Source organism: Mandrillus leucophaeus, unplaced genomic scaffold (genome assembly GCF_000951045.1).
Source record: "Mandrillus leucophaeus isolate KB7577 unplaced genomic scaffold, Mleu.le_1.0 Scaffold130, whole genome shotgun sequence".
NCBI classification, from domain to species: Eukaryota; Metazoa; Chordata; class Mammalia; order Primates; family Cercopithecidae; genus Mandrillus; species Mandrillus leucophaeus.
In genome coordinates this window covers 2,216,092-2,233,444 of record NW_012101255.1, presented here as the reverse complement: position 1 = coordinate 2,233,444, position 17,353 = coordinate 2,216,092, and the positions used below count along the sequence as shown (strand labels likewise).

General features: G+C 39.8%; 1 protein-coding gene across 1 annotated transcript in view; it reads left to right on the top strand.

Annotated features, from left to right (window-relative positions):
* Positions 1-17,353, top strand: part of MED12L (mediator complex subunit 12-like) — a 350,848-nt gene that overhangs the window by 65,575 nt on the left and 267,920 nt on the right. Inside the window, exons 5-10 of the mRNA XM_011972754.1 lie at positions 1,455-1,624; positions 3,960-4,070; positions 5,099-5,368; positions 9,183-9,332; positions 10,104-10,203; positions 10,524-10,660. Coding sequence (XP_011828144.1) covers positions 1,455-1,624; positions 3,960-4,070; positions 5,099-5,368; positions 9,183-9,332; positions 10,104-10,203; positions 10,524-10,660 — 938 coding nt within the window. The remainder of the gene's footprint in view (positions 1-1,454; positions 1,625-3,959; positions 4,071-5,098; positions 5,369-9,182; positions 9,333-10,103; positions 10,204-10,523; positions 10,661-17,353) is intronic.

The following is a 17,353-nucleotide window of genomic DNA, read 5'->3' as shown; positions in this document are numbered from 1 at the left end:
TTTGTTTTTGCTTATTATAGCTAAGCTAAACTTGTCTCATCTGATGGTTGGTGTTTTGTTTTGTTGGACAAGTGAGTGTCATGAGACTGTTAGTCCGTAACAGGGCAGAAGAACATGATGACATAGTTTACTGTTTTTAATGCCAATGGACTAACTTTAATATCTGTTATCGGTGCTTTCAGAAAAACTATTAAACTAGGAACAGAATGTCGACCTAGTATCTGTTCATCTTTTCACATTGGCTTGTTACCGAAGTTTAACAACTCCAGTGTGCATTTGAATTTTAATTTTAAATAAGACACAATTAAAATAAGTGGTTTAGATGAAAACTTAACAGTAGTTATCTCTGGGTTCTGTTAAATAATTTTAAGGGTATTTAAAAAGTAAAAACAAAGCACTCAGTGACTAGCAGATGTTTAGTTTCTGCGCTTTCGAAATGTCAAAATAGGAGGTGGGAGAACCTATTGCCAAGTAATGGGAAAACAGCATTGTGTGGTAATGTTTCAGTAGGGTGTTTTCTTCTGAAATGCTGTTTTGCTAATCCTTGGGGAAATTTGGCTGTGAGCATGCAATTATTACATTTTTATCCACAGAATGGGCTAAAGTTGGCATCACATCCCTCATGGTTGCCAGAGGCAACACACTGATTTAATTTGTGCCCCGGTGGCAGACATTTTTGAATAATTTCAGTGATTTTTTTCCTGATGCTACTTTGGTTGTTTCCTTTCCAGTATCCCACTGATTGCTGCTCCCCACCCTCTCTGATTTCACCCTCCCTGAGTTCTGAGGCACTTGGTGTTGGTTGAGGAGAGTAGAATAATTGAAGGTCCAGACGATTTTCCTGAGGGAAGCCATGCGGGTGTCCCTGACACATCCTGGGGCAATGCGGGTTGGAATGCTTTCATGGTCCAGCCGGCAGTGAATGAATGTCTGTCCTCTTAAAGACTGACAAAAACAAACACATCCTAATTAGACATATTTGAAATTCCATGTGGAGCCTGCAAAATGGATCTTAAGAGAGCTGCTTTTGTGGGATTTTGAATTCTTTTGCTGTAGAATTTGAGATTCCTTGAGATCTCCCCTTCATGATTCTGTCCTGTTTTGCCTTTTGTTTTTTTGGTGTACTAACTGATGTTTACAGGAAGGATCACCAGATGGACCTAACTCCTGTTCTCCTAGGTGAAGAGTCACAGAAGCACGAGGGTAGAGCTGCCTGTTTCTCCAAGAACTGGCTGCTGCCACAGGGCAGGCCACCTCACACTAGTCTGTGTTCTCTAAGGGCTTTGGGTGGGTATCCTCTTTTGAGCACGGCTTGTACAGGCACAAATCATTTTTAGGGAGCAGATGTTTGTTTTATCAGTACACCCTCTAGATAATCAGAAAGGGGAAGAAAACATGTAATTCTTGTACCCATTGTGTCTAGAAACTCACATCTTTCTTTTTTTAAAATGCAGAGTGGACACAGATATCTACCAGATATCTTCGAGAGCAGTTGGCCAAGATTTCTGACTTTTACCACATGGCCTCCAGCACGGGCGATGGTCCTGTCCCTGTGCCACCAGAGGTGGAACAAGCCATGAAGCAATGGGAATACAATGAAAAGCTAGCATTTCACATGTTCCAGGTAACCTTTCGAAGACATGAAGAGTTGTGTGCCATGCTTTTAATAAGACAGCAGATTCCTTATAGTTTGGTGTTCTGGGGTTAAATCCTATTTTTATATGAACCAATACATTCAAAGAAAGCAGTCTGACATTTCTCATATCGAATTGTATTCAGGCTAACACATCTGCCCTGGGATGACAGCTTGTTATATATATTGATCTCCAGCTTTCAATCATGTTAGCTCTTTTCGTGCTATTAATTACTTCGTAATTGCACTATTAAATGTAATCCTTCTAAACCTTTTATTTTGCAAAATTTGGTATATTTATTCAAAAACACCTTTGTGCTGATGCCTTCTGTGGTAGCAGACCTCCTTTAGACCCAAGTTGTTCCAGAGAAAGGTCATCTTAATTCAGCTGCAGCTGAAAATACAAACAGAGCTGAGGGGAGGGGTAAGGGCGTTTAGGAATGACTGAACTCTCATCCAGACAAGCTGATGTAAATAATATTGACCAGAAGAGGGCGCTTGGGCTCATAATAAGGTAGGAGAGATGACTTAAGTTCAAGTCTTAGCAGAGACTTTAGTAACTGTTACCTTGATTAGAGCAAGGGGACATGTGGTTTCTAAATTTTCCCTTTAGAACCTTTATTATAAATTTCAGGCTCTTCTTCTAAGAGGTCAACAGAGGAAAAAATAAGGTCTTTTTGAGAAGTAATATTGTTTTTAAGTCAGTAAAAATAAATCCTAGTTCCATTTAGAGGAGGGACTACTTTAGTGCTGCGCTGAGCTTTTATGACTTTCACTGAGCTCAGAATTTAGTCTGCATGTTGGAAAAAGTATCTCTCAGCATGCTTAATAGTTTTGGAAGACTCATATATTAGGAGTATTTAAATTAGAATTTTTTTTTTTTTTAAGAAAGCAGTTAGGTCCTAAAGGAATGAATATAATTGAAATAGTAATGTTAAATTTTAAATGTTCATTATATTTTAATTTGCCATATTCTGAAATGTGAAACACACCCTAATTCATACACATGAAGACATATATATGCAGAAACAAGGGCATGGGTATATAAACAAAGCATCTACAGGATGGACTGTTGTTTATGAAGATTCTCTTTCTTTTTGTTTTTTTGAATCTTGAATTTACCATCTCTTATACCTTAATGGAAAATTCCATTTTGTCTCTTTTTAAAAAACATTTTAATTAATTTTTAAATTGACAAATGAAAACTATATATATATATATTTATTTAGAACTCACTTTATTGGTCTTAACATTTTAAATTGCACTTTTTATGTGACTTTTTAACTATTTTTGACTCTAAACATTTAAAAAATTAGAAATTAGCAAGATGTCGTGTCAATGTGGCCTCACTGTAAACTTTGAAATACTACAACTGTAATTTATCAGTGTAATATTTTCACGTGAATCCTTGATAACCATTGCAGTGGAACACTGGTAATACGTAACAGTTGCTAGGGACAAAGTAAGATTTCGTGTGAACTACTAAGTTTGTTACCGGAATGGCCATAAAAGTATGTGTCTTTCCCAGAAAACAGTTTTTTATTTCTTTCTTTCATTCTGTGAATCGTAATACAAAACTATAATAGGATATTAAATCTATATATGCATAGAATGTCATAAAATAATGTGTGTATCTATGGATGTGTGTATGTATATGAGGGCAAGAGACGAAAGATGTTTGTAGTGCTTATATCAAGATTAGTGGTCTCAGTAGGGGCTGTGTCACCCCTGTGGGGCATTTTTGGAAATTGTAGGGGGTATTACTGTTTTTTATTGTAGTTGTGTTGAAATGTTTATACATTATTTTATCATAAGCTTTCATTTCTGTATATTAGGTCATTGATTTTTAAGGTTGTATTTCATAGATAGGTGATAGTATCTGAAATTAATTTTGGGATAGTGAAAGAAGCTATTAAGGGGACATTGGGTCTGATGGGATTTTTACACTTTTGTTAAGATGATGGCACGAGCAGTGCATATCTTCTTTATAATTATCACTATTATCCAAGTTTCCTTCTATGAACATGAGTTCATACTCCCCCAAAATCTAGCCAGGAGCTTGACACAACACACCCTGAGGGTGTGAAAGCTTCTGTTTCTTGTTGGAATTAATTTTTCTCAATTCGGAGCAGGTTTCTAAAATACAACAAAAAACTATACAAAACAGATGAGTTATTTGTTTTGTTTAGAATCTGGACTGTGAGCAATGAGACTATGTTTAATAACAACAAAAGCAGGAGTAAAATTAGACTTAAGAATAAGAATGACAGTGCTTTTTTTTTTTTCCTTTTACATTATTAATGTAATTTTTCTTTGTTCATTTAAGGAAGGAATGCTAGAAAAACACGAATATTTGACATGGATCCTGGATGTTTTAGAAAAGATCAGACCAATGGATGATGATCTTCTTAAACTCTTGCTACCACTAATGCTGCAGGTATAGTACATGTCCCCTTGAGGCACTTGGTTTTAAGGCAAGAAATGAGTCTGATAAGAATGATTAGGTAAGTGGGGGAGGAAAAGGAAAAAAATCCTGTTGAAGTGGAAGGAAAAAATGTCTTTGATGCTGTAACACATGAAGTGATAAAGGCTTCTAGTAAGTTTTAGCCATCATTTGTATTAACCATGTTCATAGTTTTTATCCATGTGTCCTAATTTTTAAATAATTTTACCCACGTCGATTTCTCCCATCACTGAGCAAAGCAACCAACTTTGAAAATACTGTCTCCATATAATAACACAAATTTCTGTGAAAACAAAACAAATCATCCCTTTTGAAGATAGAGGATCTTCTACATTCTTTTGACAAGTCTCTGAGACTCTTGGGGTAGGAAACTTTTTATTTTGATGATTGGTCTAAGATGTGCTTAAATTTGACGTATCTAGATGAGATTTATTTAAAAATTCTTAGGTGATACATGTATTTGATAATTCAAGCAAGATGGAAGAATATCCAATGAACAGCAGTTCTCCCCTTTCACTCTCATACCCTCCCCACAGACTATACCATAGGTTCCTGTGTCTCTCCCCTGAGATAGTCTGCACTTGCACTGTCCATTACAATAGCCACTAGCCAGATGTGGCTACTGAGCTCTTGAAATGTGACCAGTCCAAATTGATGTGTGCTCTAAGTGTAAAATGCACACCAGATTTCAGACTTAGTATGGAAAAGTGTATAATAGTAGTACTTTTTATGTCGATTACCTGTCGAAATAACATTTGAATATATTGGGCTAAATAAAATACATGATTCTAATTTTTGCCTGTTTCTTATTTTTTTCATGGCTCCTAGAAACTTTAAAATTATACATGTGGCTCACATTCTATTTCTATTGGACAGCACTTGCCTTATACCTTTGAAGTTTTTTTTTTTCTTTTTTAAATGAAAAAAAGTCTGTGTTAAAATAGTTATTTAACCAAGACTCATAAGACATGACTGAAGTCTGGTGTCCTTCTACTTCTCAGTATTCAGATGAGTTTGTTCAGTCGGCCTACCTGTCTCGTCGTCTTGCCTACTTTTGTGCCCGGCGTCTTTCCTTGCTGCTGAGCGATAGCCCCAACCTCCTTGCTGCCCACTCACCCCACATGATGATAGGACCAAACAACTCGAGTATCGGGGCCCCCAGCCCTGGCCCCCCCGGCCCTGGCATGAGTCCCGTGCAGCTGGCCTTCTCAGATTTTCTTTCCTGTGCACAGCATGGTCCCCTGGTTTATGGACTTAGTTGTATGTTGCAGGTAAGTCCTTGGCCCTTGTTATTTTATGTTAAAATTCAATGTGGGAAGTGATTGAGTTGGGAATGGCATTTTCGGTTCAGTTGATGTTTTACAACTCTAGTTTTTTCCTCACCCAAGTAATTTATTGATTGAAATTTTATGTTTTTATTTCCCTATTTTGGATCAAGCTGAGAGAAGATTTGTCGCATTTGTCTAGGAGAGTGTTATTGCAGTTGTCCTTTATTAGGGTCATTAAGCAGTTTAATTAAAAATCCTTCAGTGAACCCGCAGAATAAGTCAGTTGTATTATTGTTCTTCTGGAAAGACAGCTTCTCCAGCTAACATTTTTCATCTTTCTCAGTTCACATCTTGGGTTGGTTGCCTGTCAGTGTTTCTTTAAAGTCCAAATCATGTATCAGGCTCCGTTCATCTTCCAAACATTGTTGCTTGTGTAGTCCTTGAACAACCAGTAACATGCTGATTGCTGGGCTGATCCTCCCAGGAATATCAGGAATGAGATACAGCCCTGCCCTAGAGGAGCTCACAGCTTAGTGTTCAGTTCATATTTCTTGGGCTCTTAATGTGTTCTGCTGTATAATAAGGAGTTTCGAAACAGAGTCGGCCCTCAAGACATGGTCTCCATTCTTGGAGTTTAATGTCTTTTCAGGAAAACTGGGTCATAAATGGACAGTTTCCAAATAATATGACAAGGGCTGATGGGGAGATACACAGGGTACCAAAGCAGTTGAAAAGGGGAACCTCTAGCCCAGCCTAAAATTCACAGAGGCTTTGTGAAAGAAAGTTTTTAGTTGTTCTAATGAGTTGAGAAAGATCAAGTAAAAAGAAGTAGTAAAAGTTTCCTGGCAGAGGAAACAGTATGGGAAGAGGCCTAGAGGCTGGTCACTTATCTTTTGCATAGGTGGATATTAGTGGGACATACATTATAAACTCTGTTGGGGGTCAGGGCATAGAAGACGCCCTGTGGGCCTTATGATTGAGATGTCATCGGAAGGTTTTATGCAGCAGAGTGACACAGGTAGTTGTGTAATGTCGTTAGATTGCATTGGCCACAGTAGAAGGAGGATTGGTAGGAGGGGAGAGGTAGGAAAGAAGGAGGCTTGCAAGGCAAAGAAATCAGTTTGGAAGCATTTCAGGGAGTTCAGCTTTGGACTGTTTTGGACTGTTTTGTCCTTTATTTAGAACCTCCAAATGGATATGTTCAAGAGTTGTTACATGTCCAATTCTGCAGGTTTGGGCAGACAGTTGGCCACTTGTATGGATTCGAGTCCTTCAAGAACTTTGGCTGTTCAAAAACCCAAGAGGGAGTGAGGTTGCCTGAAGAGTTTTGTAGTGAGAGAGAGTTCGTGAATCTGAAGGACAGGAGTGCTTAAGAGTCGGGCAGAGGGGAAGTCCATGGAGGAGACTGGGAAGGTTGGCCAGACTGGAGAGAGAACGGGGGAGAGTATTGTTGCCTAAAGATGATGAGAATAACCATAATGTCATAATTATATTAGTGTATGGATAGCATTAATTTTGGTCTAGGCATTGTTCTAAGTTGTAACATATATTATTAAGTCATTTAGTTCTTGGAACTAGCCTGTGAGATGGGAACCATTATTATTCTTATAACGTTAATAACGCATAGATTACAGAGCAAGAAAGTGGCAAAGCTGGAATCCAAACCTAAGTAGTCAGGATCCAGAGTCCACACTCAACCACTATGCTAAGCTGGGGTCTGCAGAAAGTTTCAAAAAGGAATTAGTAGTGGGCAATGTCTAGAGTATTGGAGACATCTGGCAAGAAGATGGCTGAAGTTGTTTTTGACAATACAGTGTTCATTGGTGATCTTTTTAAGAGCTATTTAATTGAATGGTGGATAAGGAGCCAAATTAAGGAATATCGAGGAGTGATGGAGAATAAGGAGAAATAGTACTAACTGTTCTTTTGCGAAACATGTTTATGAAGGGAAGAGAAGAGAATGGATAGTTGATAAAGATGGCTGCTGAATGGGGAGTTAAAAATATATATTTTTTTTGATGATCGGATTTGAACTTATTTGTGGGCTAAGAGCAAATAGGAGAAGGAGGAGTGTTTGATAGATCAGTGCCCTGGGTGTTAGAGGGCTTTGGAATCAAGGACACAAGGAAGGGCTCTGTCAGGAGGAGTTGAGAACTCTACATTGTCACAGACAGGAGGAAGGCAATAGGGATGTAGCCCAGTGGAAAGAGATGTATTGGTAGGTTTCAGGGACTTGACATTCTTTGTATCTGCTATCTGGTTTCCACAAAGATGTCTCCTAGACCTCAGAGTTTAGTTTTTTTTTTTTTTTTTTTTTTTTTTTTAATTGATTAATGAATTGGTTGGGACAGGGTCTTGCTCTGTTGCCTGTGTGGGAGGGCAGTGGCCTAATCTTCACTCACTGTGGCCTGGAGCTCCTGGGCTCAAGTGATCCTCCTGCCTCAAGTGAGCGATCCTCCCCCCTCAGCCCCCTGAGTAGCTGGGACTACAGATGTGCATCACCACACCCAGCTAATTTTTAATTTTTTTGTAGAGACAGGGTTTCACTGTGTTGCCTAGGCTGGTTTCAAGCTCCTGGGCTCAAGCGATCCTTCTGCCTTGGTTTCCCAGAGTGCTGGGATTATATATGCAAGCCACTGTACTTAATTTCACATTTTTGAAAAAAATATTGCTTTCTTTCTCTAAGCTCATGTTGTTTGCTGTTGAATGGCACAAGAGCATAATGGCTTAGATATACACTTTAAAGCTATTACAGACCTGATTTTAAGCCTCACTCTGCCACTTGGTAACTGTGACCTTGAGCTTCTGTTTCCCCATGTCTGATGGGGGAGTAATGATAGTTCTTCTTTCATTACCTCATAGGGTTAAGGTTATGATGACAGAAAGCTTCTTAGACAGTGTTCAGCATAGGGTAAGTGTAATTAGCTTAATTAAATGTGAGCTATAATGTTTAATCTGTGTTTAGGAGGCAGCAGGATAACAGTGGTTCTGAGCATGTGTGCTATTAATAAAATCAGACTTGGGTTGGTTACTAATCTGTGTGGCTCATAGTCCTCTTTGGTAAAGGTGGAGAATAATACTACCTAGATCATGGGGTTGTTGTGACATATAAGCAAGATGGTCATATAAAGTACTTCTGGGTGAGTGAAGAGTGTCTGCAAGTGTCTAGGGCAAGGGTAGGCAAACTACAGGCTGTGGATCAAATTCGGCCAACAAGATAAAAATAGGTTGTATGTTTTTAATGTGTTATTAAAACGAAACGGAAGAATATGTGACAAAAACTGTAGATAACCTGGAAAGCTTGAAATGTTTACTATCAGGCTTCTCATAGAAAAAGTTTGACAATCCCTTGTCCAGGGTCACTGCCTGCCCAGCATTTATGAAGGTACTATTACATGATTATTTGATTTTGTCTTTGTTTTTAAATAATTTTTTTTTAGCTTTTACAACCTTAGAAATTACATATTCTAAGTTCATCTCATGTTTTTAATTGCATGAAAAATTGGTTTAAGTGATGCTTTTTAAATGGTGATTACTGCATTTTTATTAAGTTCCTTCAGTTTCCTGTTGGAGTATTAGCTTATGAATTATAATATTCCTTAATTTCTCAACAGCTGTACTTCCACCCTTTCAACTTAATAAATTTTAGTTTTGTCTTCTCAATTGCGAAGTTGAGAATGGGGTAAGACACTCGTATTTTAAACTTACTAGTAGGAGACTATAATATAGTAATGACGGGGTGTCATTTTTACTGTTTAGCTATTGTTATGCTTTTCTTCTTCCTCTGAACATCCAACTTTGTCTGTTTCATTTCCAGACTGTCACTCTCTGTTGCCCAAGTGCCTTGGTGTGGAATTATTCCACAAATGAAAATAAGAGCGCAAACCCAGGCTCACCCCTGGATCTGCTACAGGTGGCCCCTTCCAGCCTCCCCATGCCGGGTGGGAACACGGCTTTCAATCAGCAGGTAGACTTTATGTTTCAGTGATTCGATGGCTGTTTTCATTCTTGAGAGGCATCAGGGCACAGTGGGTCAAGCACAGGTTTTAGTATCTAGATGCTTGGGTGCTATTCCCAGTTTTGCCCGCTAACACCCTGGGTGACCTTAGAGAATTGTTTAGCCTCTTCAGAATCAGTGAAGTTCTTGAAGTTTCTCCCTTTCTTTTCACCGTCTTGCTGAACAGTTCTTGCTGAGAGTTCTGCCACCCAAACTGTAATTATGGTGGTGGCTCTAATACATGACCATGACTCCTGTAGTAGTTTTGATATTTAGTAATTATTATATGCTCTTGCTAGTACTGGGTTATTTGTTTCAAAGCCTTATGTGACTTGAACAATAAGATTGTGATTAATATTTAGAATAAGATCCCTGTCTTTTACCAAGCAGTTTTCTTAATAAAACATTGCAAGTTGTTTTCACACATGAAAGAATGCCTCAAAGAGATTATTTTAGAACATTCACCTTTCCATGTGGTGTCCTAAAAAAGAAATTTCACTTGTAAAACAAATTTTGCAAGCGTTTATTTTTGTGAACATTTATTATTGAAAACTGACATTGAATTGCCATTTGTAAATTTTAAAAATTCACTTATTGTGCCACAGGCTGCATTTCCTAAAATGCAGTCAAGCTTGTAGTTCACCATAGGATACTTTACTCACGTGGGGGAAAACCTGACATGATTTAGAAAGGCGCTGTGGCATTCCAAGCACAAGTTAATTAGAAGCGATTATCTTTCAGGTTCGGGCAAGGATTTATGAAGTAGAACAACAGATAAAACAAAGAGGCCGTGCAGTGGAAGTTCGGTGGTCATTTGACAAGTGCCAAGAATCCACAGCAGGTACAGAACGCCACAGAGGAATGAGTGCTTTTGAATGTTGGACTTTATGCCGTGTTTTTGCTTCTTACAAACAATTCCACATGAATAAGGCAGCTTTTTGACAGAGCCACTTGGTGAATTTTGAGGACAATCTTCAGTTTATGCCTTTTAGATCCTGGCTATCTAGAATGTCAAGTTTGCTTTTGTTGATGATTGTTTGATAGCATATGCCAAGAATGGTAATTTAAAAAAATTTCTTTTGCCTCACATAGAATGGTGATTTTGTACTGTTTTATTCTGTTTTTGGCCTCATTAACCACTTGTTTAATTTCTGCTCATAGGGGTGACTATTAGTCGGGTTTTGCACACGTTGGAAGTTTTGGATCGTCACTGTTTTGACCGAACTGATTCCAGCAATTCAATGGAGACACTGTATCATAAGATTTTCTGGGCAAACCAAAACAAAGATAACCAAGAGGTAGTTAATTTTTTAAAATTATTTTTGCCTTTTGTTTTCGTAGTGCATTTTCTTCTTTCTCATTCGGGAAACTCTGGCGAAACCTTTTCTATGAAGTGTAGTATCTTATGAAGACATACACACTTTGAAATCATTCTATTGTTGTACTAAGATTACCCACGATTATTAAAATGAAATGTCGGGCTTGTCTACCTAGGAATATTGATATGTTGACTGGCAAGATTTTTCTTGGTCCTTTTATCATCACTCTCTAATTTTAGTTTTAGAAGAATATCCTTCGTTTAGTGATGAGACTTAATATGGTGGGTTGGCTTTAAGTTGGGGGAATGTATGTTAACGTTTAGCACAGCAGAGGGCAGTGCATGAATACTTTTGGTCATGATCATTCAAAAATCCTTAGACAATGTGTTAGGGTTCTATAGAGAAATAGAACCAATAGAAAAAAGTGTGTGTTATGTGTATATATATGTTTGTATACATACATGTTTATATCTACCTAGAGAGAGAAAGGGGGAGAAAAGAGAGGGATATTTATTTTAAGGAATTGGCTCACATGATTATGGGGCTGGCAAATTTGAGATATTCAGGGCAGGCTGGAGACTCAAGGAAGAACTGATGTGGCAGTCTTGAGTCTGAAGGCAGTCTGGAGGCAGAATTCTTTCTTCCTCTGGGGACCTCAGCAATTACATATTTCTCAGAGCTCGTCTATTTTTTTCATTTGTATTACTTAAATGCTGACTGAGGATTAGAAGATTCATTTTTTGTTGAAGTGCAAATAAATGACAAACCTAAACTAAAAATTAGTTGATTTAAATACTCAGAGAGGATTGTCTTATCTGTCTTGTTTCTTCCCAGAATTAGATCTCATCTTCTTCTTTTTTTTGAGCCGGAGTCTCGCTCTGTCACCCAGGCTGGAGTGCAGTGGCGCAATCTCAGCTCACTATGCCCAGCTAATTTTTTGTGTTTTTACTAGAGATGGGGTTTCACCATGTTGGCCAGGCCAATCTTGAACTCCTGACCTCCTGATTCTCCCACCTCAGCCTCCCAAAGTGCTGGGATTACAGACCCGAGCCACCGCGCCCGTCCGGGACCTCAGTCTTTTAAGGCTCTCTATGGATTAGATTAGGCTCACACACATTATAGAACATAATCTGCTTTACTCAAAGTCTACTGATTTAAATCTTAATCACATCTTAAAAAAATCTTTTTAGCAACAACTAGACTGGTGTTTGACCAAACAACTGGATACAATAGCCTAGCCAAGTTAATATCTAAAATTAATAATCACAGACAATTTTTATCTTATACATTTCTAGCAATAGATTGTTTCATGAATGAATTGCCCCAAAACTAGGATATTCAGTTGTTTTTTTCCTCAACCTTGTTTGGGGAGAAATAAAAAGTTTGTCTTCTTTTCACAATGAAAACTGCCGATGATACTTTCCAGCTTGTGCTAGGCACCAGGACTGCAGAGGTAAGTTTTAAGACACCTTCAATACCTTAGTTAACTGATGGCAAGCATCTTTGATATTTCAGCTAGCTTTTGGGAATGCATATGTGGAAAGAAAAGATGTTTCCTTCTCTTACCTTTATGTGAGCCTGATACATATTCCAGATTATTATTCTTTTTGGAATAATTTTTGATTGATCACCCTGCTTCTCAAAGATATGGTTCAAGACTAATGGTGCCAGCTGGGATCATTCAGAACATTGAGAGCAAGGGACCGATTGAGTGTGCTTTTTAAATTCATCGTGAGTCTCAGTAGCAATGCCTCCATACTTCAGTGGAGCATGCTGATATAATCCTCTGCTTACTGGGGCAAGTTAGCCTGCTACGTGCTCTTTTTGGGTGGAAACCTCAGTATTTTTAGTAAAGACTTTCTTAGATAAAAGGCTTCGTGAATACCAAGATTTTTAATATATATAAGTGAGTTATCTGGAAGGAAAGTAGGGATACCCAAAATTCAGGGGGATCTTGGATTGTTTAGCTTCTTGCACCAAGTGTTGAGTAAAAGCTACATTGTTTCCTGGTGAGGGTTTTACCAAGATTATCAAAACCACCTTACTTTTGTGATTAGCCTGACTATATAGCTTCAGAGTGTATACACTGGCTAACTTCAGAATTGTTGCCTCATTCACCTGCAGACACTTAAGTTACTCACAGCACTTTCAAGAAAAAAATAAGGGTTTTTTGTTTGTTTCTTTTTTTCAAAAAAATTCAAGGGCAGAAATTATGTTGCAGTCTTTCTGAATGAAATCACACTGTGAGGTTCTCTGTAAATCACAGGCATCTACAGAGTGGGTGCTTGCAGTGAGCCGTTAGGGTGCAAGAAGATTATTAGAACTTCTGTTCAGATTATAATTTTCAAAAGCCTCTTTTGTCTCGGGAAATGAATGTAATTATTATGATAGTATAGGTATAGAAGTTATAAATAAGTGTGTGTTGAAAGTTTTTACTAAAAAAAGCTCTTTGAGCTGAGGGGGTATGTGGGAAATGTTTGGAGATCACTGCCAGAAGCTTCCCCTACCTGAGTGACTTCTCCCAGGATGCAGGGAGGTGCATGCCACTGGAGGGCGACATGTGTTCAGGGCTGAGAGTCCTGGAGGCTCTAGGCAGGGCCATCAGTGTTGCCCCATTTAGCAGTAATTATTTTGAATGTTGACTCAACTTCAGAAAGACTTGATGTGAGCAAGTGGTTCCTTTGTGGTTACAATACTGTTTTATGAGTAAGACACAAACTACATTTTAAACCTATAATTCAGATTGGTCACCTTGTCTTAATAGTCTGGCAAAAAGGTTAACAAAATAGATAGTTCCTTCTGTAATACTTAACATTAAATTATTATTACTATTTTTCCAAGACAGTCTCAGTCTGTTGCCCAGGCTAGAGTGCAGTGGTACTATCTTGGCTCACTGCAACCTCTGCCTCTAAGGTTCAAACAACTTTTATGCCTCAGCCTCCCCAGCCTCCCCAGTAGCTGGGATTATAGGTACATACTACTGTGCCCAGATAATTTTTGTATTTGTAGCCAGGCTGGTCTCAGACTCCTAGCCTCAAGTGATCCATCTGCCTCAGGCTCTCAAAGTGCTGGGATTGCAGGTATGAGCCAGCACGCCTGGACTAAATTAATTTTTAAAATATGTCTTTGGTATCTGTATTGTGGTATATGCATCAAGGTATATATGTATATGTAATCAAGTTTTATCTCTCTATTTACTCTTTAACAGGGGTTACTGTTTTCTTTTTCTTTTCTTTTTTTTTTTTTTTTGAGACGGAGTCTCTCTGTCTCCCAGGCTGGAGTGCAGTGGCGTGATCTTGGTTTACTGCAACCTCCACCTCCCGGGTTCAAGCGGTTCTCTTGCCTCAGCCTTCTGAGTAGCTGGAATTACAGGTGCCTGCCGTCATGCCAGGTTAATAGTTTTATATTTTTAGTAGAGATGGGGTTTCACCATGTTGGCCAGGCTGGTCTCTAACTCTTGGCCTCAGGTGATCCACCCACCTTGGCCTCCCAAAGTGCTGGGATTATAGGCGTGAGCCACGGTGCCCAGCCCTGTTTTTTTGACTGCACAGTCACTTTGTGTATTTCTGGAATTCATGCATGTGCTGCGGCACCATGTTAACTGATCAGCTGGTGATCTTGAGTAAGTTACTCAAGGCTTTGTGCAATAGTGCCCTCCCTGGTTAAGTAGGCATAGAGTACTTGCCTTTTTTTCTCTAAGGAAACATGAACGCTTTGAGAATTATAAGATACTACATAAATATGTTTCAAAAATTGTTAACAATAATATAGCAATTATTAGTATTATACTGGAAGAACTAATACGATGATGCTGTTCTCTGATAAGGAGTTGCGTGTGATTAGGATTCAGAAATCGGTCTTACTTCTTTAAAATATACTTCCCCTTTTTTGTTTTCATAATTCATTCAGGATTTACATAACATGGTAGATAAAACATGATCAACCTCCGTAGTTGCAATAGGTTGGAGGTTTGCTGTTACTAGAAGTCGTGTCTAGGTAGGCCTAGGCCCCGGGTTGCATAGCCTGCTTCCTCACGTCTGTTTGGAAAACCTGAATTTCATGCTCCTCCATTCCTTAATTCCCTTTTCTCTGGATCTGCGACAGGGAAATGCAGTCCCCTCTACTTCCTTGTGGGAGGGGAGAACTTCTGTCCAAATGGGAGAAGTTTGTGTGTGTAATCAGTTTCAGTATTGGTGAAAGCCTGTTGAAAACTGCAATGCATGGGATGAAGGCATTGGAGGCCTGGGCAGAAGGCATTTGAGGCCTGGGCCCTGCCTTGTGGTTGTACTGTGGTCATGATAATGGGAGTAGGAGCTGATGCTGTGCGCATGTTGGGGTGTGCCAGGCTGTGTGATGTCCTTCACTGATTCCGCATGGAATGCACTGTTTCTTTTTTTCATTTTCTTTTTCTTTCTTTTTTCTTTGAGATGGAGTCTTGCTCTGTCACCCAGGCTGGAGTTCAGTGGCGTGATCTCGGCTCACTGCAACCTCTGCCTCCTGAGTTGAAGCCGTTCTCTGCCTCAACCTCCCGAGTAGCTGGGATTAACAGGCGTCCACCACCACGCCCGGCTAATTTTTGTATTTTTAGTAGAGATGGGGTTTCACCATGTTGGCCAGGCTGGTCTTGAACTCCTGATCTTGTGATCCACCTGCCTCAGCCTCCCAAAGTGTTGGGATTACAGGCATGAGCCCCCGCACCCGGCCTGGAATGCGCTGTTTCTTTACTCTCCCTCCCTGTTGCCCTTTGCCCCCCATTTCCTTGGCCACTGTTTCTGTGTCTGGGCTTTTGTGTACAGTGGCAAGGGAGGTGAAAATAAAAATCTCAAAAACCTGAGTATTTCCTTATTCTAGATCTGTGCTGCTTGGTTTTTCATTCAGAGTAGTGCGAGATATAAAGATGGTAATACTGAGGGCAGGGCTTATGTCCCACAGTGGCCAGGCAGGTAGTGGGAATGAGTCAGGGGACGCCATGTCCCCTGACTCGAGGGGCAGCCTCGAGGTGGTGGGGGTTGAGGTGTCTGGGAAGTGAGCAGAGCCTGTCTGAAGAGGGAAGCCTCTCAAATTCTTAGATTCTACTTGGGATCCACTGTTGCCTGATCATCTGACATTCAAGAGAAGCTGGATGTCAAGATCTGCATGTAAACTTTCCTGATCTTAAAATACTGTGCAGCAAGGCATTGTGTCTGTTGGCCATGTTCACTCAGATGCTTGTCACTTTCCAGTTCCTGGTACGTGTCCTCTACAGCATGTACTCACTTATTTACTTGTTTAGTGTTTCATAGCCATTTCTAGTCTGGGTAATGGAGGTGGCAAATCCTGACATCCACACTAAGGAGTCGTTATGTGGATGGTGGGACCCCTGGTTTCCACATGCTCACTGAGCCTGTCACTTGTGACCTCACCTCTGAGCAGCTGGAGGAGGAGTTGCCTTCTTTGCTTTTTAGAGGCCTCAGACCACTTCCTTCCTCTTGGCATCTCTCTGTTTAGGATGAGTGTGAGGACGGAGGCAGCTGCATCTTTGGGGTGCCTCGAGGGCATGGATAGAAGGGAAGGTCTAAAGGTGGCAGAAAGTGCTCACTGCCTTTTCACTTCTGTCTTTGGGGGCCCCAGGAAGCCGACTTTCTCCTGAGTAATGAAAAGATGGAACCAGCTGCACTGGACAGAACGCTGCTGCGGCAATATGTGTGTTTCCTCCTTCCCTGCTGCTAAAACCATGCACCCCAGACTGGGAAACTTACATATTTATTGTTTGGATGTTTTATGCTTAGACTATTCATGCAGAATTCTTTGAAAGGTTGTGATGAGTTCATAGTGATGTTTTGAATGGCAAAGGCCCCAAGTTTAGAAAATGTACTTTCCTCACGTGTGGCACAGAGTGTCCCAGGCCCAGCCAGGTTTGTATCAGTGCAGCTGGTGAACTCTGCCTCACCACCATGATCCAGAGGACAAAAGCTCACTTTCTGTCAGTGCTGTGCTTGTTCCACATTTGGCTTCCTGCAAGCCTTTCCCTGGGGTCTATGTTTCTTCTTCTCCTCACCTTATGCACATTATCAGCCCCACGTACCATGCATGGGGCCCAGGAGATGCTCAGTAGCGTTTATTGAATTTAGTTTTTAGACCTCATTAAAAAGCTACTCGGACAGTGAACTGGAAGAGGAAGCACCTCTGTAAGATTTGACTTGGAAAGGTAGGGATAAATAATACAGTCATGGAATCTGTATATGTCAGTCTTACGAATGCTTAGATTCAGATGTAAGAGAGTACGTGCAGGTAGAGGTAGGGGTGTGGCTGACAGGGGAGCTCTCTGCTGTGAAATCAGCAGGCTAGTGTATTTCTTTAGGGACACTCTGGACAATTCACTTATTTTTGATGAGTCTCAGTTTCCTCATTTTGTAAAATGGGCATGCTATTTCCTGATGATGTGAAAATGACATGAAATAATGTTTGAGTGATAAAGCATTCAAATATTTGTAGTCCCCAGCATGTAAATGGGTACTTAATAAACACTAGCTGCTATTATTACCAACTGATGTTTATAGAGTTAGTTAAAAACTCTGCAGAATTGGAAGGAATATGATCAGAGACTCATAGTGGACCCCTTGGGGCTACTGTGGGCACACACAGATACCCATCACGCAGTCTACTAATCATAAGGCACAGCCAGGATCTGTC